Source organism: Rhincodon typus, chromosome 8, assembly GCF_021869965.1.
Source record: "Rhincodon typus isolate 14 chromosome 8, sRhiTyp1.1, whole genome shotgun sequence".
NCBI classification, from domain to species: Eukaryota; Metazoa; Chordata; class Chondrichthyes; order Orectolobiformes; family Rhincodontidae; genus Rhincodon; species Rhincodon typus.
Genome location: NC_063339.1, coordinates 35,370,035 through 35,396,859, shown reverse-complemented (window position 1 = coordinate 35,396,859; position 26,825 = coordinate 35,370,035). Strand labels below are relative to the sequence as shown.

At 39.8% G+C, this 26,825-nt stretch overlaps 1 protein-coding gene across 2 annotated transcripts in view; it reads right to left on the bottom strand.

Annotated features, from left to right (window-relative positions):
- rcor1 (REST corepressor 1) overlaps positions 1-22,866 on the bottom strand; it is a 107,351-nt gene extending 84,485 nt beyond the window's left edge. For both annotated transcript variants that reach the window (XM_020532668.2, XM_020532670.2), the window contains exons 1-2: positions 22,434-22,866; positions 22,235-22,291 (exon numbers count right to left, since the gene is read on the bottom strand). In XM_020532668.2, the coding sequence (XP_020388257.1) occupies positions 22,235-22,291; positions 22,434-22,611 (235 nt within the window). In that variant the 5' untranslated portion in view covers positions 22,612-22,866. The remainder of the gene's footprint in view (positions 1-22,234; positions 22,292-22,433) is intronic.
- Between the last annotated feature and the right edge of the window lie 3,959 nt (positions 22,867-26,825).

The following is a 26,825-nucleotide window of genomic DNA, read 5'->3' as shown; positions in this document are numbered from 1 at the left end:
TACACAGTACGAGGTGATAGCGTAGACATCAGTTACCACTGGATTTACGGTTAAGCATTTGTTGAAAATTTTCCAGCATTGCAAGATCACATATTATCCTTAGGAGAAGCAATATCCTGTGAAGGAACGGAATTTAGCATGGATCCTAGAACTGTACAGCACAGGAGCTGGCCCTTTGGCCTGCCATTATCTGTACTGAACATGATGTCAGTTTACAGTAATCCCACCTCACTGCATATGGTCCGTATCCTTCTATTCCCTGCCTGTTCATGTGTCTAAATGACTCTTAAACATTGCTATCACATCTGCTTCTACCACTTCCTCTGGCTGTACTTTTCAGACACTTACCACCCTCTGTGTGTGAGGCAAGTTTTTTTTTTAAACATCTCTTTTAAACTTTCCCCCTCTCACCTTAAATCTAGAGCCAATGTTGTTCCTTTAAGAGCAAAGGGAAAATGCAGGAAATTATAGACCAGTGAACCTTACATCAGTTATAGATAAATTATTCAAAATTAGAGGTATTAGGGATAGTCAGTATGGCTTTATGTGGGGGAGGTCTTGTCTCAAATTTGATTGTGTTTTTTGAGGAAATGACAAAGATGATTGATGCGCATAGGGCAATGGAGTCTGTGTACATGAAATTTACTAAAACATTTGACCAGGTCTCTCAAGTAGACTGGTCCAGAAGATTAAATCGCATGGTATTCATGGTGAGCTGGCAAGTTGGATACAAAATTGGTTTGGTCATAAGAGACAGTAGTTGTGAAGAGGTGTTCTTCTGACTGACAGTCTGTGGCCAGTGGTGTTCCACAAGGATCAGTGCTGGGAACTCTATATATACACAATATTACTTGGATGGAAATGTAGGTGGCCTTAGATCATAGATCTGATCAGCAAGTTTACGGGCAATACAAAAATTGGAGGAGTTGTGGATATTGAGGAAGGTTATCAAAAGGAAGCTATGGACTTGCACCCCAAAATTCCTCTCTACATCAGTGCTCCTAAGGGTCTTGCCATTTACTGTATTCTTTTCTTTTGCATTTGACCACCCAAAATGCATCACCTCACTTGTCCAGATTAAAGTCCATCCACTGTTTCTCCATCCAACTTTCCAACCGATAGCCGAATCCTTTGGCAGCCTTCCTCATTATTCACAACTCCACCAATTTTGTCGGATTAGGTCCGAGCACTGATCCATGCAGAACACCACTGGCTACAGATCTCCAGTCAGAAAAACACCCTCCACTAACTTCTGTCTTCTATGGCCAACCAATTTTGCATCCAACTTACCAACTCACTGTGGACCCCATGTGATGCAATCTTCTGGACCAGCCTCTATCTTCTCAAATGCTTTAATTAAGTTCAAGCAGACAACATCCACTGCCCTACCCTCAATCATCTACATCACTTTCTTCAGAAAACTCAAGTCAAATTTGTTATTGCCATTAGAGACATGTTAAGGGAGGGACAGCATTAGCAGCTTACCATTCCAGGATATCGCTGTTTTAGACGATACAGAAAGGGAAACAAAAAAAGAGGTGAGGGAGTTGCACTGCTGATTAGGGATCACACCACAAGCTGTGTTGAGGGAGGACACATCAGAGGAATCTTGCAGTAAGGCATTACGGGTGCAGCTCAGGAACAGGAGGGGGAAATCAGTGTAGGGAGTTTTCTATACACCTCCCAACAGCCCACATGAGACAGAGGAGCGATATATAGTCAGATACTAGAAAAGTGTGAAAAGAGTAGGGTAGTTGTGGTGGGTGACTTGAACTTTCCCCTTAATGACTCAGCCAGGGGCTTGGATGGAGAGCAATTTGTTAGTTGTGTCCAGGAGGGCTTTTTGAGGCAGTATGTTGACAATCCAACCAGAGAGAAGACCATACCAGACTTGGTCTTATGGGACGTGCCAGGACGGGTGATCAATGTTTCAGTAGGAGAGCATTTCAGGCTTAGTGACCATGACTCCATAAGATTGAGTAGTCATGGAAAAGGGCATAAGAGCCCTTGGGTGAGGGTGCTTAATTGGGCAAGAGCCAATTACACCCAAATTAGACAGGAACTGGAGAATGTGGATTGGAAGCAGTTATTTGAGGGCAAATCTATCTCTGGCACGTGGGAGATTTTTAAAGACCAACTGACTAAAGTACAGACATGCACGCCCCTGCAAAACTAAAGAATAGGAATGACAAGATTCAGGAACCATGGATAACAAGGGAAATTGTAAAGTTAGACAAAAGAAAAAGGGAAGCATACAACAAGTCTAGGCAGCTACAAACTTACAAAGCCCTGGAAGAGTGTGGAGAAATTAGGAAGGAACTTAAATGCACAATTAGGAAGGCAAAAGGGGTCATGAAGTGTCTTTAGCAAACAGGGTCAAGGAGAACCCCAAGGCTTTTTATGCATATGTTAGGAGAAAGAGGGTAACAAGGGAAAGCGTGGGCCTACTCAAGGACGAAGGAGGGAAGTTATACGTAGAACCACAGGAAGTGGGGGAGATCTGAATGAGTACTTTGTAACGGTTTTCTCCAAGGAGGAGGACATGTTGAGGTCAGGGATGAGTCTGTGAATACTTCAGAGAATGTCAACATATTGAAAGAGGAAGTTTTGGGAATCCTAAATTGCATTAAGATAGACAAGTCCCCAGGACCAGATGGGATCTACCCCAGGTTACTCAGAGGCAAGGAAGGAAATAGCTGGGGCATCGGCAGATATCTTTACATCTTCGTTGACCACAGGTGAAGTTCCAGAAGACTGGAGATTAACAAATGTTGTTCCTTTGTTTAAGAAAGGATGCAGGGATAATCCAGAAAACTATAGGCTGGTAAGCTTGACATCTGTGGTGGGGAAGTTCTTGGAGAAGATATTGAGGGACAAGGTATACGTGCATTTGGAGGAAAATGGACTGGTTAGTGACAGGCAGCATGGTTTTGTCTGGGGAAAGGTCACGTCTCATCAATCTGGTTGAGTTTTTAAAGAGGTAACGAGGATAATTGATGGAGGGAAGGGCTATGAATGTAGTTTATATGGACTTTAGTAAGGCATTTGATAAAGTCCCACACAGCATGTTGGTATAAAAACTAAAATCACAAGGGATTCAGGGTGGCCTATCTGATGGATAGAGGGAAATAGTATCACTAGCAACATTCACATCCTGTGAAATACAGTCACTAACAAATGAATTTGAACATGGACAAATGTGAGCTCACTTATATAGATACAAAGAACAGAAAAGGATATTTTCTAAATGATGTGAAGATAGGAGGGTACAGGTACACAAGAATGTCACATAAATGTACTAAAAGAAAGATCAAATAGGCCAAATAATTTTTAGACTTTCTACCTGGAGGAATACCAAGGGGTAGGAGACATGCTTCAGTCACTCAAAGCACTTACATTCCAGCTGGAGTTCTGCTAGCACTTCTACAGACCACACTTTAGGAAGGATTTTTGTTTCAAGTCAGTGTATTGCAACAGATTTAAAAGGGGAATTCTAGAACTTATCTACAAATAGAGATTACACGAACAAAGGTACTTGCCTCTGGAATTTAGGGGGTTAAATAACTGAAGCTTCCAAGATACAAGTAAAAACATTGCACCTCAGTAATAAAATGCCCCTAGATTCTTCTCAGGACTTTTTTTTTTAAAAAAGACAGGAACCAAACCACAATAGATATTAGGAATGATGACCAAAAGCATGGTAAAAAAAAGTAGGTCAAAAGAAAAGAAGTGACTTAAAAAGGAAGAAGGCAGAAAGGTGGCAGTGTGTAGGGTTGGAAAAAATTATGGATATTGGAAGGAGTAAGCCCTTAAAAAGGTATTTGTAAAGGATACTAATAATAATAATAATAATAATAATAAATAATAATAATATCAAGCTTAAAGGCTTGTGGGTTAGTGAGCATAGAAGTGACAGGTGATTGACAGTTGTTATGAGTTAATACAAGTTTTGGATGACTTAAATTTACAAATAGATCAATGTGGAAGAGCAATAGCACATTGGAATGGTCAAGTCAGATAATCAGATCACAAATAAGGGATTTAACAGAGGAGTTGAGACTGTGCTGAAGCTGGGCAATGCCAGAGATTGAAATAGGCAGTCTTATTGGCACATGCAAGAAGTCAGAAGCACACCTTGGTTTCAAAATATGATACAACGGTTGTGAACAGACTGGTTTAATCTGACTGTTTAAGGAGAAGAACTGAGTCATGAGCTGGACAACAGAGTTTGGGGTTGGAGATGAAAAACAAGCTTAAATATAATTGGAGGAAATTTCTGCTCATCCAGTATTGGTACTTTACCAAATGTCAGGAGGACATTTTTATTTCTGAAATAAATAGAAAGTTTAACTGGCATACTGTAGAAAGTAAAATGCAATATTTTGTGAAGAGAAAATCCAAGAAAACAAATTTTACAGGCTTAAGTTCATTCAGCTCAGAACCCTTGAATGATTATTCTTACATAGGCTGCTTTCTCAACATCTACTTTAAAGGAGCATCAATTTATTTCCATCTTTCCAGAAACTACTACTTTCGCAATGGTTAGTAACCTTGTTAACCAACCAGTAGTGATCAATTCACAATGTTGCTCCTTTTAAGTATCAACAAAATAGCCCAAAAATCAGTGCATGTAAATCTCAGACTACATTACGCTCAATTTGGACATTTAGATTCCCCCCACCCACCCCTCAAAACACTCATCCTTTGGTGCAGAATTCCAAAGTAAAAATAGATTTTCTTAGAAATGGGAACGTGCGCACCCTCTCAAGACCCCAAGACATTTGGATAACAATGAACAATCTGAATATTCACATCACAGCCAACAACGCAAGTGAATGAGTTTGTTACTTTGAATAATGATTAAAAACTACAGTTAAACAGCCTTAGGCTGAAACAAATGTAACATTCATAAATAACATTCACCTCTGTTCTAAGGCAAGCAAAAACCAAAAATCAGCTGAAACCAAAGCTTCCCAACCCTGCCCTCCTAAACTCCATTCCAACTAACTACGTGTGAGCCAATTACTTCCAATAAGAAAAAGATGAAAAAACCCTTCTACAATTAGACTTAGACTCCCTAGTGTGGAAATGGGCCCTTCAGCCCAACAAGTCCACATCAACTCTCAAAGCATCCCAAGTTAGTTTCTAGATGAACTGCAAATGATTAACAAGACAACTGCATAAAATCTTTTCCACATGCCACTAAAATGATATATGTCCCTCAATTTTTAATGCATATTTACCATTAAAAGGGAGAAGTAGTTATCCAAACGTTCAAGAACCAGTTCAGAAAGAAAATAAAATCAGACAGTGTAACTTATAAGCAGCAACCAAATGAATGACACTGATATTTAACAGATCCTATCAAATTTGTTAGAAAATCATACCTAAATTTAAACAGACTACCTTCAATTCAAAAAAGCTCCATCATCTGGTGACAGTTAATCAAATCTATTTTCATACCAAATACCTCAGAATAATGCTAAATTCAACATATTGCAGACGGTTCTTTAAATAAAGGGAGCAGGTACCAAACAATTCAGGTAGCAGTTGTGATGTACAAGGAAGGTGACCATTTTCAAAATATGAAGTCCCCATGAGAAATCTGCTGAGCTGTTTCCCTGTACCGTTATTATCAAGTACGGCTTGAACTGAATCGAAAGCATTAAAACATTGCGTCCATTAATAAGCGTCAGTTCCTGATAACTACAATAGTATTCATAGGTCATTCTTGTCTATGCTTGTGAAACGTGTAGCAAATAATTACTATCAAAATCTGGCAGATCATCAACTTAGAGGCAGTTTATGATTCATAAACCTGATAGCTAGTGGCCATAAAAGATCAATAAGAGCAGTCTTAAATATCGCAAGCCCTCCAAGAGGGAGTATTTGTTCTAGGCCCGAAATGACAAGCTGACTTCTTACTATTAATCAGCTGAAACTGGGCACACAATTTCTGCATAAGGTAAATAAGTTCTTTTTACAATCTTATTACACAAGTAACATGGGAGCCAACAGGGGTGAGTGGGGGGTGATTGGCAGAATAGTGATATTGTTACTGGACTAGTAATCCAGAACCCCAGGTTCATGTTCTGGAGACACGGGTTCAAATTCTACTGCGGCAGATGGTGAAATGTGAGCTAAACCAAATTTTAAAAAACCTAGCCCTACAGTGACCATTTATTATTAAAAATGGTCAATTTTTAAATTGTCATTAAAAACTCATCTGGTTCACTGATATCCTGTAAGAAAGAAAACATGCCATCTTTACCTGGTCTGGCCTACATGGGATTCCATACCTACAGAAGTGTGGTCAACTCAAACTACTCCCTAGGCAATTAGGGCTGAGCAATAAATACTGGCCTAGACAGCAACATCCACACCTTGAACAAACTTCTAAAAAAGAATCCACTTTCAGACAATCTTCAGCCAATTTGATTGACTCCATACAATATCAAGAAATGGAGGAATGCATTGGACTGCAAAGGCCATTGGCTCTGACAACATTTCAGCAACCGTATAAAGATGTGTGCTTCAGAACCGCCACACCCCAGCCAAGCTGGTCCAACAATTTGAGAAATCATCCAGATAGACTCCATACAAAAGAAAGGGGTCAAATCCAATCTGGTCAATTAGCACTCTATCAGCAAAGTGATGGAAATGTTCTCAAGCAGAACTTGCTCAGCAATAACCAGCTCACTCGCAAACAGTTTGGATTCTGTCAGTGCCACTCAGCTCCTGGCTTAATTACAGCCTTGGTTTAAACGTGGACAAAAGAACAGAATTCCAGAGGTAAGGCAAGAGTCACTGGCCTTGACGTCAATGCTGCAACTGACTGAGTACCCCATCAAGGAGCCCCTCTGAAAACTGGATTAAATAGGAATTGGGGGAAATTCTCCAGTGGTTGGAGGTTATGCCAGCACAAATAAAGATGGTTGTGGCTGCTGGAGGTCAGTCATCTCAGTTCCAGAAGATCGCTGCAAGAGTTCCCCAGGGACTCAGTATCTCAGGCCCATCCATCTTCAGCTGCTTCAGTGACCTTCTTCTCCCAAAATTGGGGATGTTTGCTGATGACTGCAGGGTTCAGCACTATTCGCACCTCCTCATATAATTATACATTCAATGTCCAAATGAAACAAGACCTGGACAGTCCATGCTTGGGCTGACTTGTCATCACACAAATGCCAGGTAGTGACCATCACCAAGACAGAATCTAACTATTACTCCTTGACATTTAACACAATACTACACTGACTGGCCCCTTAACATCATCCTACAGATTACCATTGACCAGAAAGTCGACTGGCCATTTAAAGACTGCGGCTACAAGAGGAGGGCATAGGCTGAGAGTTCTGAGGAAGGGTCACTTGACCTGAAACGTTAACTCTGCATTCCCTCCACAGATGATGCCAGACTTGTTGAGTTTTTCCACAATCTGTTTTTTTCCTCATAAGCTAAAAATTCAGCACTGAGTAACTAAACTCCTGACCCCAAAAGCCAGCCCTCCATCTACAAGGCACCAATAAGGAGAGGGATGGAAATATTCCACATCTGCATGAATACAAACACAAGAAACTTGTCACCACCCAGGACAATACTGTTTGATTGGCATCTCATTCACAAACATTCACTCCCTGCACCACCAATCCTTAATAGCAGCTAGTACATACCATCTACAACACACCATGTAGAAATTCACTAATGCTTCTGAGACAGTACCTTCCAAACCTAAAATCATTACCATTTAGACCAACAGGACAACACATACTGGGGAGCACCATCACCTGCAAGTTTTCTCTCAAGCCATTCACCAGTCTAACTTGGAAATTGTTCCTTCAGAGTTGTTGGGCGTGGATTCCCAAACAGCATTGTGGGTGTATCTAAACCAAAGGAACTGTTGCAGTTCCTAGAAGGCAACTCACCACATATTCTCCAGGGCAATTACGAGGTAAGGCAGTAAATTCTGAACCAGCAAATGATGTCCACATCTCATGAATTAATAAACAAAAGTGTGTGGGCTGCAGAATCATTTCGAGAATCCCTGGCAGTGAACCATAGTACAGGTTCTAGCCCTCATTCCATTTCTTGAATTTTCCTCTGGAGTTCCATTCCCTGTTTCTAGCAATTCAAATACTCTATGCTCATACACAAGGCTCATGAAAAGTTAAGCCAAGACAACCTGAAACATGTTTGCAGCAGATAACAGAGACAATGAAATCTGGAAATCATAGGTTATAGAAAGTTCAATAAGTTTTGGGATCAGTTGCAAGTGAAATAGGCAGATTTGTAAGTGGCAAACCCAAATGCAATGGCATTGAGCAAACTTGTGATGAGCATTATTTGCCACACACCAGAAGAAAATCTCCTAAATCACCATTCCACCATTCAAAGACCTTTGGCAGAATGACCTCAAAAATGACCTGCAGAAGTACTGAAATAAAGTACATGTAACAGAAGTAATTAAATATTCCTTAGTTTGAGAAAATGACTTTCATCTTACCAGAGATGAAAGCATTTCATACAAAACCCAGAACATCAAGAGGAAAAAGGCAACAGCTTATGTTCCTCAGCCAGATGTGGAAATTTGGAACTCATTTTAAACAAAACCTCAGGGGTTAGGTCTCACTTGCAAGACTGACATTTATTTGCCATTCCTGTTCTCCAAGCAATTTAACATACTGTCACTTGCTAGAACACTTCAGAGTACATGTTTTCAGTGTGGTACTGAAGTCACACATACACCATAACAGGAAAGGACGACAGGTTTTCTTTCCCAAAGATATCGGTAAATCAGCTATATTTTTCCAACAGTTCAGCACCTCAATGTCACTTTCACTGCTTACAGCATTTTAATTCCAGGTATTGAAAAATTGGCATACAAATTATCAAACTGCCATTAGAGGGACTCTAGAGCAGTCATGGTCTCATGGCTTACCAGTCTAGTAATATAACTAAATTACTTACTTCCACAAATAGCTGACCAAGTCTGTGATAGAAATACAAATACTTTACTTCTAGATTTGGATGGCACCATTAACTGCAAAAATCCCCAGCTATATAAAGTGAAGCCACCCTTTGCAACTAAACTCCAAGAGCTCTTCAAGCATTTTCTGTCAACATCAGTTTTAGATAATTAAATTCACCTTTGACACATTATCTCCCATCAGGATAATGACAAAAATAATACTTAATATTAGCCAGTAGTTGAAATACTTTCAAAATAGTGTCCAAAATTTGGGGAGGTCCATACCAAACGCATAAATTCATAAACAGCCTTAAAGGCAGTAAATCTTACTGTGCAATTAAATACATTAATGCAAAATCCTATCAACCAAAGCAAAACTAGATGACAGAATAATTTTGACTATACAATAGAATATGAGAGATGGAACAATAGTAAGCAACAAATGTTGCTACTTATGATGGAAAAATTAAGGATAATGGTCATGATTGTTCTGCAATAACAAATGAGTAAGACACTTTACAGTCTTCCTAAGAGCAATGCAAGCCTTCCTAACGCAATTCGAATGAGTGGGCAAACGCACGACAGGTGCAGTACAACATGGTTAAATGTGGAGTTATACATTTGTTGTAAAAAAGGTATTAGTTAAATGGTAATTTATTGGGAAACGTGGATGCACATAAGGATCTGTGTGCCCTAGTACACCAGTCAATGAAAGTAGACAGGCAGCTGCAGCAAGCAATGGCAATTTGGCCTTCATTACAAGACAGCATGAATTCAAAAGGAGGGATGTATTAATGTAGTTATAGGGGCCTTCCGAGTCCTGCTTGTAGTTTTGGTCTCCCCAAGAAAGAATATACTTGCCATAAAGGGAATACAAAAGAGGTTCACCAGACTGAAGCTGGAGATAGCAGGATTGGCCAATGAGAAGAGATTGGTTTGATTGGGCCTGTACTCTCTAGAGTTTAGAAGGATGAGAGGGGATGTGACTGAAGCTTATAAAATGTAGACAAAATGCAGGGAGGGCGTCTTCCCTCCAAACCAAGGATTAGTCTTAGGATAGGGGGTTGGCCATTTACAGCTGCAAGGAGAAAGTACTCCGTCACTTAAAGAGGTAGCAAACCTAATAATGCTCAACCATAGGAGCTAAGTTACTTAATTTATTCATGAAAGAGACAGTTAAATTTATAGAGCATAAGAGGAGTATGGGTGAAAAGGAAGATGACAGAGACAAAGAATCAGCCATGATCATATTAAGTAGCAGAGTAGGCTCCAAGTGCCAGATGGCCTTTGCCTGCACCTAGTTTCTACATAATATGACAAAAGTGAAATCTGAAAGAGCTAAAAAAAAGTGATAGAGGTCAGAAAGCTGTGGAGAGAGAAAAACAGTAAACAGTTAACAGTTCAGATTGACAACATATCACGAATTGTCCTTCCTAACATAAGCAGGGAAAAAAGTTCAAAAAGAAAATGGGTTCAGGAATTATACAAAGGAATTTTGTTGGAAAAGAAAACAAACATTTTCAGTTAGATTATGAATGCTCTTAACTTTATTGTGCAAATACCACTTATTTCATGCAAGTTTATGATAAATGTCTAACATAAGGAGATGTCCCAAAGTGGTACTCAGAAGTTTAATCAGAGGCGCTCAGCCAAAGGAGAAAATATTGTGAAATGTGACTTGAAAATGTGCAAACGAAGTAGGTTTTAATGACACAATTTTAAAAAAAAGGGATGGACAGAGAGTGTTGAGGGAGCCAACTGACTAATTCACAGTTCATGAAGATGCCTGATTTAATTGCATCATGTACAGGATCTTCATTGTATGAGGCTAAATTCAATAAACAATTAAAGGCAATCAAAACTAACTTGTAACCTGTCTCCTAATTCTTGATTCTCTCGCCAGGGATACACTGTCTCAGCATCAACCATCAAATCCTTATGATCTCACATATAGGTGAATATCATACTCACTCATTCCTCATAGGAAAGCCTTTCAAACCAGAAATTTAGCGAATCTTCATAGAACCCACCCAAGATTAGTAATACCTTTCCTTAGGTGCGGGGGTCAAACCTGTACTCAGTACTCTTCACATTCTTGTCAATTTCATCAAGACTTGTTAGCTTTTGTACTCCAACTTACTTGTAATAATTGGTATTTTGACCTTTTACTGCCTAATTGCTTTTGTACCTGTACATTCAAACTTCCTACTTTGCTATCAAAGAAAGTCACACACCTGAAATGTTAACTGTTTCTCTACAAATCATGCCACATCTTCTGTTTCTATTCATATTTCCAGCATGTCTAGTATTTACCTCTAACTCATTTAGCATTAACTCTGTTGTGGATAAGGACACTAATCCCTAAATATCCTACTTGCTTATTCATCACATTCTACTCCATCCGCTAGCTTGCCACACTCTGTTTGCAGACTTTGTCCTCTCAATGGCTTACTTTTCCATCTAACTTTGTATCACGAAACTTGGATACATTACTTGCTATCCCAGGTATTAAAGTCAATTATGAACAAATGTGGATCCAACACGGATCCTTGCAGTAACTCAATAGTAGCAGCATGCTAAACTGAAAATTCCCAAATGTATTCCTATTGTTTAATATCCTTCAATTAATTCTTTATCCATGCTAATGTCACCCCCCCCACTCCATGAGCTCTCATTTTATGCAACAGCCTCTCTTACACTACCTTACTGAATATCTTCCTAGAATGTACATATTCTACATCCACTGTTTCCCTTTTATTCACCCTGCCAGATACATCCTCAAAAAAAAAACTCTACTAGATTCATAAACCACCACTTACCTCCCTTTCATCTCTAACACATCATGTTGATTTTCTAAATATCAACACCACTTCCTTAAGGAGGATTTCGGCATTTCACTGATTAATCCGATGTCAGGTTAACTGGGCTAGACCCCATTTGTTCTGTTTCTAAAATAGCACTGCTACATTTGCTGCCTTCTAACGAACAGGACTATTGCAAAACGTTGTAGATTCTGAAAAATCGCTACCGTACTCACCATTTCAGAACTGCCGAAAATGGACAGTTATAGAGTCACACAGCATGAAAACAGACCTTTCAGTCCACTTAGCCCATGCCGATCATGTTCCCAAACAAAATTAATTGCCTGTCTTTGGCCCATATCCTTTCATATTCACATACTTATCCAAATGTCTTTTAAACGTTGTAACTGTAGCTGCATCCACCACTTCCTCTGGCAGTTCATTCCACCCATGAACCACTCTTTGTAAACTAAAAAGTTACTCTCATGTCCTTTTTAAATCTTTCTCCTCTCACTTCAAAAATACGCAGCCTAGTTTAGAACTCCCCCATACTAGGGAAAAGACCCTTACTATTTACCTTATCTATGTTCCTCATGATTTTATAAACCACTATAAAGGTCACTCCTCAACCTCATACCTTTCCAGCCTCTCATTATAACTCAAACTCTCCAGTCCCAGTAACATCCTGGTCAATCTTTTCTGAACCCTCTCCAATTTAATAATATCCTTCCTATAGCAGGGCGATCAGAACAATATACAATACTCCAGATGAGGCCTCACCAATGTCCTGTACAACCTCAGTATGACGTCCCAAGTACACGTGACAATAAAAGCTAATTCTAATTCTTGTTTGTTTTACCAAAATACAATACCTCACATTTATCCAAATCAAGCTCCATCTGTGACTCCTCAGCCCACTGACCTAATTGAGCAAGATCTCTGTAATCTTAGATAACCTTATTCACTGATCACGAAACTACTAATTCTGGTATCATCCGCAAACTTACTAAGCATGCCACCTAAACCCTCATCCAAATAATTTACATAAATGCCACGAAAGAAGTGGACCCAGTACCGATCCCTGTGAAACACTGCTGATCACAGGCCTCCAGTCCGAAAAATAACCCGGCACCACCACGTCTCCTGTGTTTGCTGGCTTTTAACGCCATTAATGTCTTCAGTAATATCTGTATCCTAATCACAAATACATCACTCTTTAGATCCTTGGTTCCTTTCAACTTCTGGGATCTCAAAGTCGGTCTGCACAGTAGAAAACAATATTTGCTTAACGTCTCTGTTGTTTCCTTATTTCCCACAATCTTGGGTCTCAGTCTTGAGCCACCTATTGTAGATGGGCTTCCCTGGTTGGAGACAATGTGGAGCATGACCAAGTAATGGCTGCTATGGAGGAATAAAGCAGATGTGCAAAGGGGTCACCAAATCAAATCTGATGGTGAAACTGTGAGCAAAGCAAGAGTTCTGAAGGCAGACCTCAAAGGTCAAGAACAACTTAAGAATTGGCTTATGTCATACAGCAGAGTGTCTGAGTTTGATGTGCACCCAAATGAGTCAGATTAGACAACAGCAGGATCATTAAGGCAGCAAGGGGATATCATGATTTATTTTTTCCTGGCAGGAAAAGAAAACCTAAATTAAGACAGAATATTTACTGGGGGGCATTACTCAGTTTGCAATCTTGCAAAATTTGGCAAAGGAAACAAAACAGCAAAAATAACAATACTTAAAAAAACTTGGCAGGTCTGGCATTATCTGTGGACAGAGAAACAGAGTTTATACTGAGTCCATTGTGACTTCTTCAGAATTAGCCAAAATCAATAATAGAAATCACTCAGTTATATCTCTCAACATTTCCATCAGGGTTCTTTAGCTTCTTTTACATCTCTCACCCATCGTCTCAACACTAATTACAATGTCAACTGAACAAATTCCCTTCCATAAGATTTCAACCCATCGAGTCTGTTCCGCCATTTGATCGTAGCTGATATGTTTCTCAACCCTGTCATCTCTGCATAACCTTTGATCAAGGACCTACCTATCTCTATCTCAAAGACACAGAATGACTGGACCTCCAAAGTCTTCTGGAGCAATAAGTTCCACAGCCTCACCACCTGCTGGCTGAAGATATTCCTTATCTCAGTTCTAAAAATCATCCCTTCACCCTGGGACTGTGTTCTCTGGTCCTAGTCTCCCCTAGTGGAAACACTTTCTCCACGTACACTCTCAGGCCTTTGAATATTCAATGAGATTCCCCCCTTCATCTTTCTAAACTGCATTGAGTACATACCCAGAGTCCTCAACTGCTTCTCATATGGCAAGCTCTTCATTCCCGGGATCATTCTTCCAAACTTTCTCTGGACCCCCTCCAACGTCCTTCCTTAGATAACAAGGTATAGAGCTGGATGAACACAGCAGGCCGAGCAGCATCAGAGGAGCAGGAAAGCTGACGTTTCGGGCCTAGACCCTTCTTCAGTCCTTCCTTAGATATGGACCCAAAACTGCTCAGAATATTCCAAATGTGGTCTGACCAGAGCCTTATAAAAACTCAGCAGGACATCCCTGCTCTTGTATTCTAGCCCCATCAAAATAAATGTTAAAATTGCATTTGCCTTCCTTAACTGCCACCTGAACCCACGTTAACTTTAAATGAATCCTGAACCAGGGATTCCAAGTCCCCTTGTGCAAAGCCTTTCCCATTAGAAAATAGTTTATGTATTTATTCTTCCTACCAAAGTGAATCACCTCACATTTTCCCACATTGTATTCCATCTGCCACTTCTTTGCCCACTCTCCTAGCCTATCCAAATCCTTCTGCAACCTTCCTGCTCACTCACCACTACCTGTCCCTTCATCTATCTTTGTATCACCTGTAAACTTAACAATGCCCTCAGTTCCTTCATCCAGGTTGTTAATGTATAATGTGAATAGTTGTGGTCCCAACACTGGCCCTGCAAACTTCACTAGTCATTAGCTGCCACCCTGAAAAAGATCCCTTTAACCCTATTCTCTGCACTCCGCTAGTCAGCCAATCCTCTATCCATGCCAGAGCCTTGCCCCAAATACCATTGGTTCTTATCTTATTTAGCAGCCTCATATGCAGCACGTTCTCAAAGGCCTTCTGGAAATCCAAATAGACCACATCCACTGGCTCTCCTTTGTCTAACCTGCTCATTACTGCCTCAAAGAACTCCTAGCCCTCATGTAGTCCATTCTTGTTAACAGTCTTTTCTTCAGGTCCTGATTATCTCTAACATTGTGCAACTGCCACTCCCCTCAAAAATCTCTGATGCTGTCATCTTGCAAACTAACACTCCCTTTCCAAACTCTCTTCCCTTTTCAAAGTCCTTGAATGTGCTTTTACCTCCTAAATCAGTGTCCATCATTCCCACAACTCCACATTTCAATCAAGCTCCAACCAAGTTTCTGCCCTTGCCACAGCACAAACTGCTCTCCAAGTTACTATGTAACTATGACAATGTTTACCATGCCTGCTGCCTTTTGATATGGCTGACCTCCATCTCCTCCAACATTTCTCCACCATTCACCAGCTGGATGGGTCAGCATTCACTAGATACATTCTAACTTATCCAATCATAATCAGAATATCATCTGAAATGGCTTCTCTTACATTGTTACTGCTGGCATTCGCAAAGATTTACTCCTGGCTCTCAAGTTGTCATCCACATGCTAGGCCCCAATGATATCATCTGAAAACAGTATCAAGTTTTCACATACACACGGCTGACTCCCAACTCCAGCTCATCAACACCTCTCTATTCCTCCACTGTGCTGAAATACCAGACTACTTGGCCAAGGAACAGTACCAGGTAAGTAGGAATTGTCCAATTCAATATTGGATTAACTGAACCCAATGACACAAACTCTGTTCCCCTACTCCCAACTAAATCAATCATTCTCCCCAACAATGTCTAAATCTGTATTATAGTGCTCATAACCTAGATGTCACATTGGTCATGATGAATTTGGACCATGATCAAGATTGCTAATTAATACCTCTGCATCAAAACAATTCAACCAAATCCTCCACTTATCTGCTAAAATCTTCATCCATACTTTTGTTACCCCTACATTTGACCAGGACAGTGCACTGATGGCTAGTCTCTCACATTCCACCCTCTTTAAAACTCATCCAAAACTTTTTTTGCACACGCCCTTTTACTTGTATCATCACCCTGTGTGCACTGACATAAAACAGTTCAATTAAACACCCACATTTTGATTTTTCAAAACATCTCTTTCAAATCTTTCTTCCCCTCTTTAACCAACCTTTTGATAATCAGCCTTAAAAATTGCCTATGTGGGTCAGCGTCTAATTTTGTTCTACATTGCTTGTGAAGTGCCTTGGGCCAATTTATCATGCTTAAGTCATAACAAAGTTGCTATTATTGAAGCCCGTTGGATATCAAATTCCACACTGACTCAAATTCAAAACTTTTAAATTCTGAATATTAAATCTTCCCTATTTTACAACTCATTGGTGTTGAGCAGACCATTTTGCATCAGGAAAGTGCATGTCTCTCTAGACAACAGAGGCACTAAAACTATGGAAACAAAGAACAAATTTGCTTTTATCTCGTGCCTTTCAAGAGGTTCAAGTTAAATTGCTTGAAATTTAAACTGCATACTGCATAATGGGCAAAGTGAGCAGTCAACCTCTGCCAAGGACCCACAAAGCGCAATGAGAAATGACCAGTCAACTACTGCTTATGGGAAGAGTAGGTCTAGACATCTGCAGAATTTTAGAAAAAGTCCAATGTAACTTTTAAAAATAGCCCCTAGGAATAGGTAAATGGGGCCTACATACCTACATAACTGAACCAGACAACTCGGAACTCTTAGTGATACACTTTACAAATGCTGAGCTTGAACTCATGACTTGTGCTGTCAGGGTTAGCACTGGCTAAGCAGTACTGAACATCCTGAACTACAACAACACCATCAGCATTTAGTGTTCTGAACTTCAGAATATAAACCAAATTTCACACATCAAACGATAGCAACAGAACTCCTCATTTTCTTTTCAATCAAGATGGTTGCTCTAGCCAAATCCATCTCCACAATTTCACATCTGCCACAAATTGTATAGTTAAAAGTGAGTTTGCAAACCAGCATTATAGGTCACTTTCAAAAAAAAAAATCAGCTGAGCTGTCTTAGTACAATGCTCATATCATCCAAAGACAGCCAGACATATGCACATATTTCCACTATATTCCATGACCCAGTTCACATGTTGCTATAAACTATTTAACTGATTTTTAATTTGTCACCATCAGTTCTTGGAAAATAAACACACTGACAGTACTTTGTTTCTTTCCCTCCATATTTATTTTTTTCCTTTGAAGCAAAGTAAGAATTTTTGCCACCCATTTACCCTTCATTCCTGAGCTGCACCCAATTTCATGTTCCTGTATTCTTTCTAGAGCACATAGACAAAGGAGTCAATAGCTTAAGGTATTAGAAAATTTGGATATGTCCATAAGATTTTTCTTCAAATCTCAATATAGTCTTCAAAGAAATGTTGCCATGGTTGGCTAAAATTACCTGTTAATTACCAATCAATTCTTAGTCCAATTTTTGAAAGCTAAAGACTTAAAAACCTATGTCCCTTATACCATTTGTTCCACTTTAGAAAATGATTCGCCATACTACATGCAGTATTATAGTTAGCTCCAATATTCTCTCAAATAAAACAGCAGACATATAAGGATCTTTTCATTTTAGAAAATCCTTTCTGAAGTCCATTCTAATTTTGATTTCTGTCTTTCACCTCTGCTTCCCATTATCGGAATATCTTTAGAGAAATATGCCCAAATGTAAGCATTTAATAGATTTAGAACAAAACCATTTCTCTTCATAGCAGTATATCTAGTTATTACTGTACATTTGATTGCATGATTTAGAACACAATCACCCAAATAGAAACAAAAGCATCAATTTAGATCTCTGCTACACTCTCCACTAAACAGTCAATCTTCTCTTTCACAGATCAGCAGCAATGAACAGAATCCTAAACTGCCCCCACCCCACCTAAGAAATATTTGAAGTTTGGACTTTCAATTCGCTCCTACTTCTATAAATGATTGACTTTTTACAAAAGGCTTTTAAAGCCACAGTTCAGTGTGTTCTTTTCCGAAGTTGGATAGATATTTGTTTCAATCAATAATCCAACATCACAGAAAATACAAGTAAATTCTGTGTAGTATGAACTGTTACATGAAAGTTTCTGCTCACCAACACATTGAAGCAGGAAGAAAATATGTGGGCTTCATCCAACTGCAATCATGTATGAAGCAATACGCAGACTCGTCGTGTCTTTTGGTTCCACATGCCCCAAATGTTCACTAAGCAAGCCCACTGACCACTATTTTTAATCATTTATCAAATATATAACCAAGGCAACCAAAATTCCATTTCAAAAAAGCTACAGTCCCAAAAACTTGGAATGATATGCAGGGAAAAGCAGTCACAGATACCATAAATGTAATCCTGAAAAATGCAAATGCATTAGATCCTGATATGTTATATAAAAATTCTAAAAACTCAAATTAAATGCAAAATAAATTCCATACAAAGCCATTTCAACTTAAAACAGAATATATTTGGCTAGGTCATTCATTTAACCTAAAAAGTAATTGTATCATACACTTGGTATGTACCAAAATTAAGGTTGGCAATCAATGGTTGAAAGAACTTATACAATAAGTAATAAGAGACAGAGTCCAGAACTTACTTAAGTACAATGGACAGCTGAATGAACTGATTTTAGCTGGCGCAACCACAATTTCAGTACTGAGACTGGACAGAGTCTTTCATCCTCATTTCCAAATCCCTTCACAGGGATACCACTCCCAAGCATCAGCACATCCCTGACTAATTGCTATACTGTTGCCTTCAGCTGCCTGAGCCCAATGCTTCGGAACCACCTACCAGGCCAATGTCTCCTGCTAAAACATACTTGTGACCATGCTTTTTAATCACTTTCTGTCATTGTGAGATGTCTGTGTTAAACAAATGAAAATCATTAAGCAGCAGAGAAAATACACTTGATTGTTTTGCTCTGCCAACAGGAAACTCCTATCTGAATATCGAGCATTGACAAATAATGGAACCAACTGTGATGCCTGCTGAACAGATACTGATACATAATCTTCAAAACCAGTCTGACTCCAAGCCAAAACACACAGATTCTAAACAAGGCCTCACACCTAACATGCATTCTCTGACCTAAAACTTCACCCTTTCTTTACACTGATAAAACCTTTTGTTCTCTCAGGACCGTGATTTGAAAGGAATTCTGGGATATACGTATGCATATTAATCAATTAGAACCAACTAACTGATTAAAGATTTAACAGCATCTTAGGTTTGTTTAGTGCATCCTCATCAGTGGTGTGACCCTTTGATCTTTTACTTATAAATTCTGTGTCTGATACTACTTCTCTCACTGACACCTGAAGGAGGAGTAAAGCTCCGAAAGCTTGACTTGTCAAATAAACCTGTTGGGACTATAACCTGGTGTTATGTGATTTCTGATCTGGTCCACCCCAGTCCAACACCGGCACCTCCACATACATCAAAAGCACCAACATTCAACATTCAATGGGTAATGTTCAAAAAGACAGTAAATCAGTATCAGTGCCTATACCTTAGCAAGGAGCAACATATGGAAGAGACAGAGTTGGTGCATGGGAGGAAATGAAATCAAGCTCACCAAATGAGTAAATTTTCTTTCATGACAGTAATTAAAATTCAGTGTGAAACATAAGATGGCTTCAAATACAGGAGTAGGGATGTCTTGCTGCAATTGTACTGGGCCTTGGTGAGACCACACCTGGAATACTATGTGCAGTTTGGTCTCCTTTGCCGAGAAAGGGCGTTCTTACTAAGAATGGAGTGCACCAGAACGTGCAACAAATTGACTCCTGGGATGGCAGGACTAACACAAAGGAAGATTGGATCGGTTAGGACTATATTCACTGAAGTTTAGAAGAATGAGGAGGGATCTCACAGAAATTTATAAAATTCTAACGGGACTAGTCAGAGGAAAAAGCAGGAAGACTAAAGGCTCAAAGTGTATGGGGAGAAAGCAGGAATAGCTTGGACGGTCAGTCATGAGCATACTGAGTGGCAGAACAGGTTCAAAAGGCTGAATGGCCTACTCCTACACCTATTTTCTACATTTCTCTTTCCACACCCTATACCTGAAGGATTCATGCATAAAATATACTCTTTTCACCAAGTTCATTCCTCTACCTCAGGCATTTCAGGTTGAATCGAATAGGTCACAATCTTAGCATCTATTCAGTCACAATCCATATCCAATTGATCACAAAGACCTCCCACTATATCTCCAAAACATATGAACTAGGAGAAAGACTAAACAATTTAGCCCCTTGAGCCTGCACCTCCATTCAATACAATTATGGCTGATCTCATCTTAGCCTCAACTTCACTTTCCTGCCCATCCTCCATAACCCTTCAACCGATTACTATACAAAAATCTGTATCTCCTCCTTAAATTTATTCAATGACCTGGAATCCACCACATTCTGGGAGAGAGAATTCCACAGATTATCCTACTTCATCCCATTTGAGAGTGATCATCATCCATATCATTTTGGAGGAACTTAACTAGTCCAATGCTATCCTGGGCCAACAGCTTAGCCATCGCTTCCTCGCATTCACAGCTGTTACCCAGTTCCTATTTCAATCCTGATCACCTATCATCATTTCTTCACTAACTTGCACCAGCTCCCAATCTCCACCTTTTCAATAAATCCTTTCATGGCTTTGTAGACCCCACCACTCCCATCTCTATAACCTTTATCACTGCAGAATCTTTCAACCTGACCATTTGGCAAATTTCAAGCAGTCAAACATCCACCATAAGCTTCCTCTACTTTATGATTCAACATTAATGGTAGAGGCTGGTACGATTACATTTGAAAAAACATCTGAATGGGTATATGAACAGGAAAGGTTTAAGAGGGATATGGACCAAATGCTGGCAAATGGGAATAGATTTATATAGCATATCCGGTCAGCATGGACGAGTAGGACTGAAGGATCTGTTTCTGTGCTCTATGACTCTATGGCGCCCTCGCTGTAAGTAAAATAATTGACCAGTGCTCTAAATAAATCAATCCCATCACATCATGTTCTAACAAAATAAACATCAATTTATTGATATTTCTGTTAAGATACTTGCCCTACAATACTCAAAGTAGACTTTAATTACTATAACATCCCTATATTGCAACACCACCCAAGAAAATAAAACTTTAACTGAAGAACTTAAACACGGAAAACTCAATGTTAATTTTGTTTGAGTCCAACTACCAACTTTAAAACAAAGGAATGTGGCTTGAAGTTTACTTTCTTTGATATTAGCCTAATGTTGTCATAACTATGGCAAACAAAATGACGGCACTAATTAAGTAAAATCACAAAAGCCACACTAAAATGGCATAGATTACAAAATTTGAAAGACTCGTAACGTGTAATAAATAGTAATCTTTTAAATGTGAACAAACAGTATTACGGAATAACGAAGCCAGTTTATAACATTAACATTTACATGTCTTGTTTTGAAAATTTGCTTTCAACAGCTTTCAGTAAGTGGCTTTTCTACACTGCATTTAATGTCAAACCTTCACTCGCAACAAGATCGCATGTGTGCTAACTATCCAACTTTTAATTATATTCCGACACATGCATTACACTACACCTTTCGCATCGCTTTCGGTGCCCTTGCACATGCGCCCAAAGGTAAATAATGCAGATTTCAAAATGCACTTTATAGTTTTCAAACCGCTTTGTCGATTTAAGCTAAACCGACACAACCTCAACTAATTTGTGAAGAAAATCCGAGAAGCTCTAAAAGCAAGTTCCAATTTGCCCAATTTTTTTTGTCGTGGTCATTCATAGTGAATGTGAAAGTAACCATTGCCGAAAGGAGGAGAAAGGAGTTGGATAAATGGCGTAAAACAGTAAGCAACACTCAAACCTGGAGCTGCAGCTTATTTTTGCCATTAAGAACTTTCGATCGCACGAACAATATCGATACAACATTTCAATTTTATGCAGGGTGGGGTAGGAAATGATGATTTCAGTCAAAGCACGCCTGCAGCACACGCTGCTGTTGCTATTCTCAAAACGAACAGCAGGGCGGGGGGGGGAAAAGAGTTATTCATCTGCCCTCATTTTATTATAATTAATGTCCTATACTTTTGTGACTGTTTTATTAACTCTTCTCACGGCGGCTCAGCATAAAGTTCCCCCTCCCCCCTTCTCTCCTTCACTGACCCCTACTGAATTTAACCCCTTGAGTAAAGTATGATAGGGTGGTGGGGACGAGAGAAAGAGAGGTGGTGAGAATGAACGCCACAGTTTTAGGCTATCTCTACACAAACAGAATTCAAAACTCACCAGGATCGTAGTCAGGGACAACCGCCTGATATTGAGAGCCCACTCGCATTCCTCCACCTGTAACAAGTAGTTAATTCCCCCATTAAATCGCATCAACAAACCGATCACTTAAAATAAAATAAAAATTCAAAAGAGACGCGATCGGTGGATTTTTTTTAAGCAGAAACGAGAAAGTCAGCTCTAGGCTATTGCCAGTTACCGTGCTCGTCTTCGGAGCCGCTGCTCGCCTCTTCCCACGAGTTGTTGCCGTTGGTCGCCGCTACAGCCGGTGCTGCCGCCGGTGCTGCCGCTGCTGCCGCCGCCGGAAAACTTTTCGCCCCGTTCCTGCCTCTTCTCTTGCCCGAAACCTCGGGCCCTTTCTCGATCATGGTCGGCATTGTTGCTCCTCTCGGTGCCCCGATGTCCCTTGGTTTTTTGTGTGTGAGAGAGTGATACAGAGCGATTTTGGTAGTGTTGAAGTTTGGTCCCCGGGCTGTCTGTGTCTCAAAGTGAGTGTCAGTGTATGACAGTAACTGAAGCTGCTAGTCTCCGCGGTCCTCCTTTCCCCCCACCGCTCGTTCTCTCTCTCTGAGAGACGCCAGCCGCCGGCACCACTCTCTGCGCTTTTCCTCTCACTCCAACCGCGCACCCGAACCTGATGCGCCGGCCCTCGAATTCCCTCACCCACTTCCGATTGGTCAGCAGCCCCACGCGGCTCTACCCATCCTCGCGATGATTGGCCGAGCTACCCGTCCGTCAAAGCTGGCCGTTTGCTCCGCCCGTCGCCAAGTTTGGTTGAGCGATGCACTCACTTCTGGACGTGGTTCCCGATCACTCCGCCACCCACAGACACACTACTCAGCACATCTACTTTTTAATTCACATGTCGTACTTTTACATGCTGCAGCAGCTCGGAGAGGCATTGAAGATCTTTATTTTTTATAAATAATGAACTGTATCATGTTAGTAACCTACGATACACATCTTTGGCGTGGAATATTTAGTCATACTTTGAGAACTATTTGCTTTTGCGGAGGGCTGAGGAAATCCCAGCTTGCTGGATAGAGGAATTGTCTTTATTTAAAAAAGAAATGCGAAGTTTGATTCAGCTCTTCCTCTATAATTAACAGTTAAGGTGCAGATAAAATAATTCCATAAACTGCGAGTTTGTTGAACTGAAATATTCGTCGCCTTCAAAAAGATGAAAACGTAGCCCAGAAGTGCTTTACAAAAGGCTTAAAGTTCAGTACTTGATCATTATTTAAGCTACTTACATAATAAATTATTATTTGACTGCTCTACCTCTAGAAAGTCAAAGGCATTAACAAGAACCTCAATGTACGCAAAGCTCCACAAATGCTGCAAAATTGGCAGTGATTTTAGGGGTCCGGATTGGGTACAACCGTACTTCATTTGGCACCCATTATTGACTACGAGTAAATTTAACAAAAAAAATTTAATAAATACTGGATTAAATATTTATATACGTCTGTCATTTCTATTCCTTTGTTAAAACACGCAATGCATGATGGTTTTAATATTGCAATGCAAATATTTGGTTACATCACATCCACCAGCAAACTCCTAATAGTTTGGCATAGATTTGAATGTTGCAACATTGGATGTCTGACGGTTGAAACATACAAGGGTTATATGGGTATTTGATACTTTCTGTTGGGAAAGCCCAAAAAGCCTCAGTTCACCATGAGGTTGTTCAGCAGCATCATCCAGTTGTTTGCAATGGAGGAAGTAATTAAAGACAGTGTTACATGTACGCAGGAGATGTAGTACACTCTTGTTGAGTGTAGCAAAACAAAACTATATCGGGATCATTTCCTTGAAAGTCTCATGAAGCATCACTAAATGTTTTTGAACGCTGAATTTGATTTGGCTGCTCTTGCATATATATCTACGAAAATACATATGTATATTAAATTTAATCGGACGTGTCCAGCCATTGTGAAACAGAGAACAATTAAAATCAAAACGTCAAATAATGAGAATGCTTACGATTAAATTTTGAATAACAAACAAGAGCAATGTTAAATTTTCGTGAAAGCAGTCCATATGCACCGCTTAATGTGATGTCCATTAAATAAGCTATCAGTTAGATTGTACGTACACTCTTTTAAAGAAAATACTCGACAGATCCAAACATTATAATTGAAAATGTCTATTAAAAGTTTTCATATTATAAGATAGTGATCCTTTATCAAACATTGTTTTGATATATTCACTTGGCAGCTATTTTTTGGTTTTGAGATATTGATAGTAGCCCTTATACAACCAGATCACGTTGAGTTCTTTTATTCATTCACAAGATGTGCGTCACTGGCTGGGCCAACATTTACTCCCTGAATCTGGTAACTAAGTCACCCTTCATTTTCTCATGCACAGTGCACTGGCTGAGGCCAGCCAGCTCGGAGTCAGTCCCCCGAACTGAGGAGATTCTAAATCTCCTAGTTATATATATAGATATATTTTCCTTTTTTAATATCCTGGTTATATTTTTAAGGCCAGTATGCTGTCACCAAATCACCCTTTATTTACTCGTGCACAGTGCACACAGGCTGCGGCCAGCCAGCTTGGAGTCAGTCCCCTGAACTGAGGAGATTCTAAATCTCCTGGTTATATTGGTCAACCAGGGCTTTCCAGGCCCAGGTTAACAGCTCTAATCAAGGATCTCATAGTCAACAAGATCCACCTGGTTCCAATCACTACACTATCTACCCCTACTTGCCCTTAAGAAGGTGGTGATTAACTGACTGTTTGAATTACTGCAGTCCAAATGGCTTTGGTATGTCCATAATGCAAGTAAAGAGGGAGTTCCAACAACAGTGAAGGAATGGTGGAATATTTCCAAGTAAGGATAGTGTGTGACTTTGAGGGGGACTTGCAGATGGTGGTGTTCCCACGTAACTGCTGTCTTGGTACTTCCAGATGGTAGTGCTTGTGATTTTGGAAGGTGCTGTCTAAAGAGACTTGGTGAATTTCTGCAGTGCATCTTGTAGGTGCTACAAACGGCTGCAGCCGAACGTTGATGGTGGAGGGAGTAAATGTTTCTGGATGTGATGCCAATCAAGTGCACTGCTTCATCCTGGATGACGTTAAGCTTCTTGAGTGTTGCTGGAGCTGCACTCATCTTGACAAGTGGGGAGTATCCCATCATATTCCTGACTTGTGGCTTGTAAGTGACTTGCTACAGGGTTCCTATCTTCTGTCCTGTTCTTGTAGGTACAGTACTAATACAACTAGTCCATTTCAGTTCTGGTCAATAGTAACATTCATGATGTTAATAGTGGGGGATTCATAACATTAATACTATTGATTATTAAGGGGCAATCGTTAGACTCTTGCTTGATAGAGATGGTCATTGCCTGTCATTTGTGGGGCACAAATGTTACTCACCATTTGTCAGCCCAAGCCTGGATATTGTGCAGATCTTGTTGCATTTGGACACAGACTGTTTCAGTATCTGAGGAATTGTGAATGGTGCTGAACATTGTGCAGTTATCAGTGAACATCCCTGCTCTGACCTTATATTGAAGGGAAGGACATTGATGACGTGGCTGAGGATAGATGAGCCAAGGACACTATCCTGTGGAACTCCTGCAGAGATGTCCTGGAAATGAGATGACTGACTTCCAACCACCATAACCACTTTCCTTTGTGTCATGCATGATTCTAACCAACAGAGAATCATACCTCTGATTCTCATTGATTCCAGTTTTGCTAGAATTCCTTTCTGCCACACTCTATTTGGTACATTCGTTGAAATGTAGGCATCATATTTATTTTTAACATTCCTTTTCCCTTACAGTACACAATATCTTCAACAGCAGACAGGAATCTCCTTTTCTTTGGTCACTAACAAAAGCTAAATTTCCATAAAATAGATCTTCAGTGTTAATATTGGAGTTCCCAAGGCTGTTTCACAAAATTTTATTTATGTTTTACTTCAATAACCTAGACTCTCATGTTAAAAAAAAAATGCAGGATTGCAATATATACAAGAAAGATTGATATGCTGTTGGAAGGAACCTGGAGAGGCATAATAATTAAACTGAACAAAAGCACATAACATGTCATCGCTGAAGTAAAAGTTTACATGTAGAAGTGTGCCCTGTGATTTCAAAATTAAGTATTACATCCTGATACAAGTGGTGTTTTTGTAACACGCTTGGGTTAACTTTTCCTATTATGGATTCTTATATCTCTATTCTGAATGGAAACTGCAATGTAAACTTGAATAAAAATTAATAAGAGCTGCAACTAATCAGCTGCTCAGGCAGATAAAATTTGTGTCAATTAACTTACATGTCTATTTTTCATTAGTCATGATGAAAGAGTAGGGCAAAGGAGGGACTGTTGAAGAAAGAACCAGGATTCTTGCAGAGGGAATGATCCCTTTAGAATGCTGAAAGGAGAGGCAAGAGAAAATTGTTGATGGCATCGCTCTGAAAATGGTAAAAATTGTAGAAGATGGTGGATTGGAAGATAAGGATGGTAGGGTGGAAGATGAGGATGGTGGGTTATTCTGTCATTGATCTTGAAAGAAGGGGTGACAGCAGAAGTGTGTGAAACAGATAAGACATGTTGGAAGGCCCTGTCA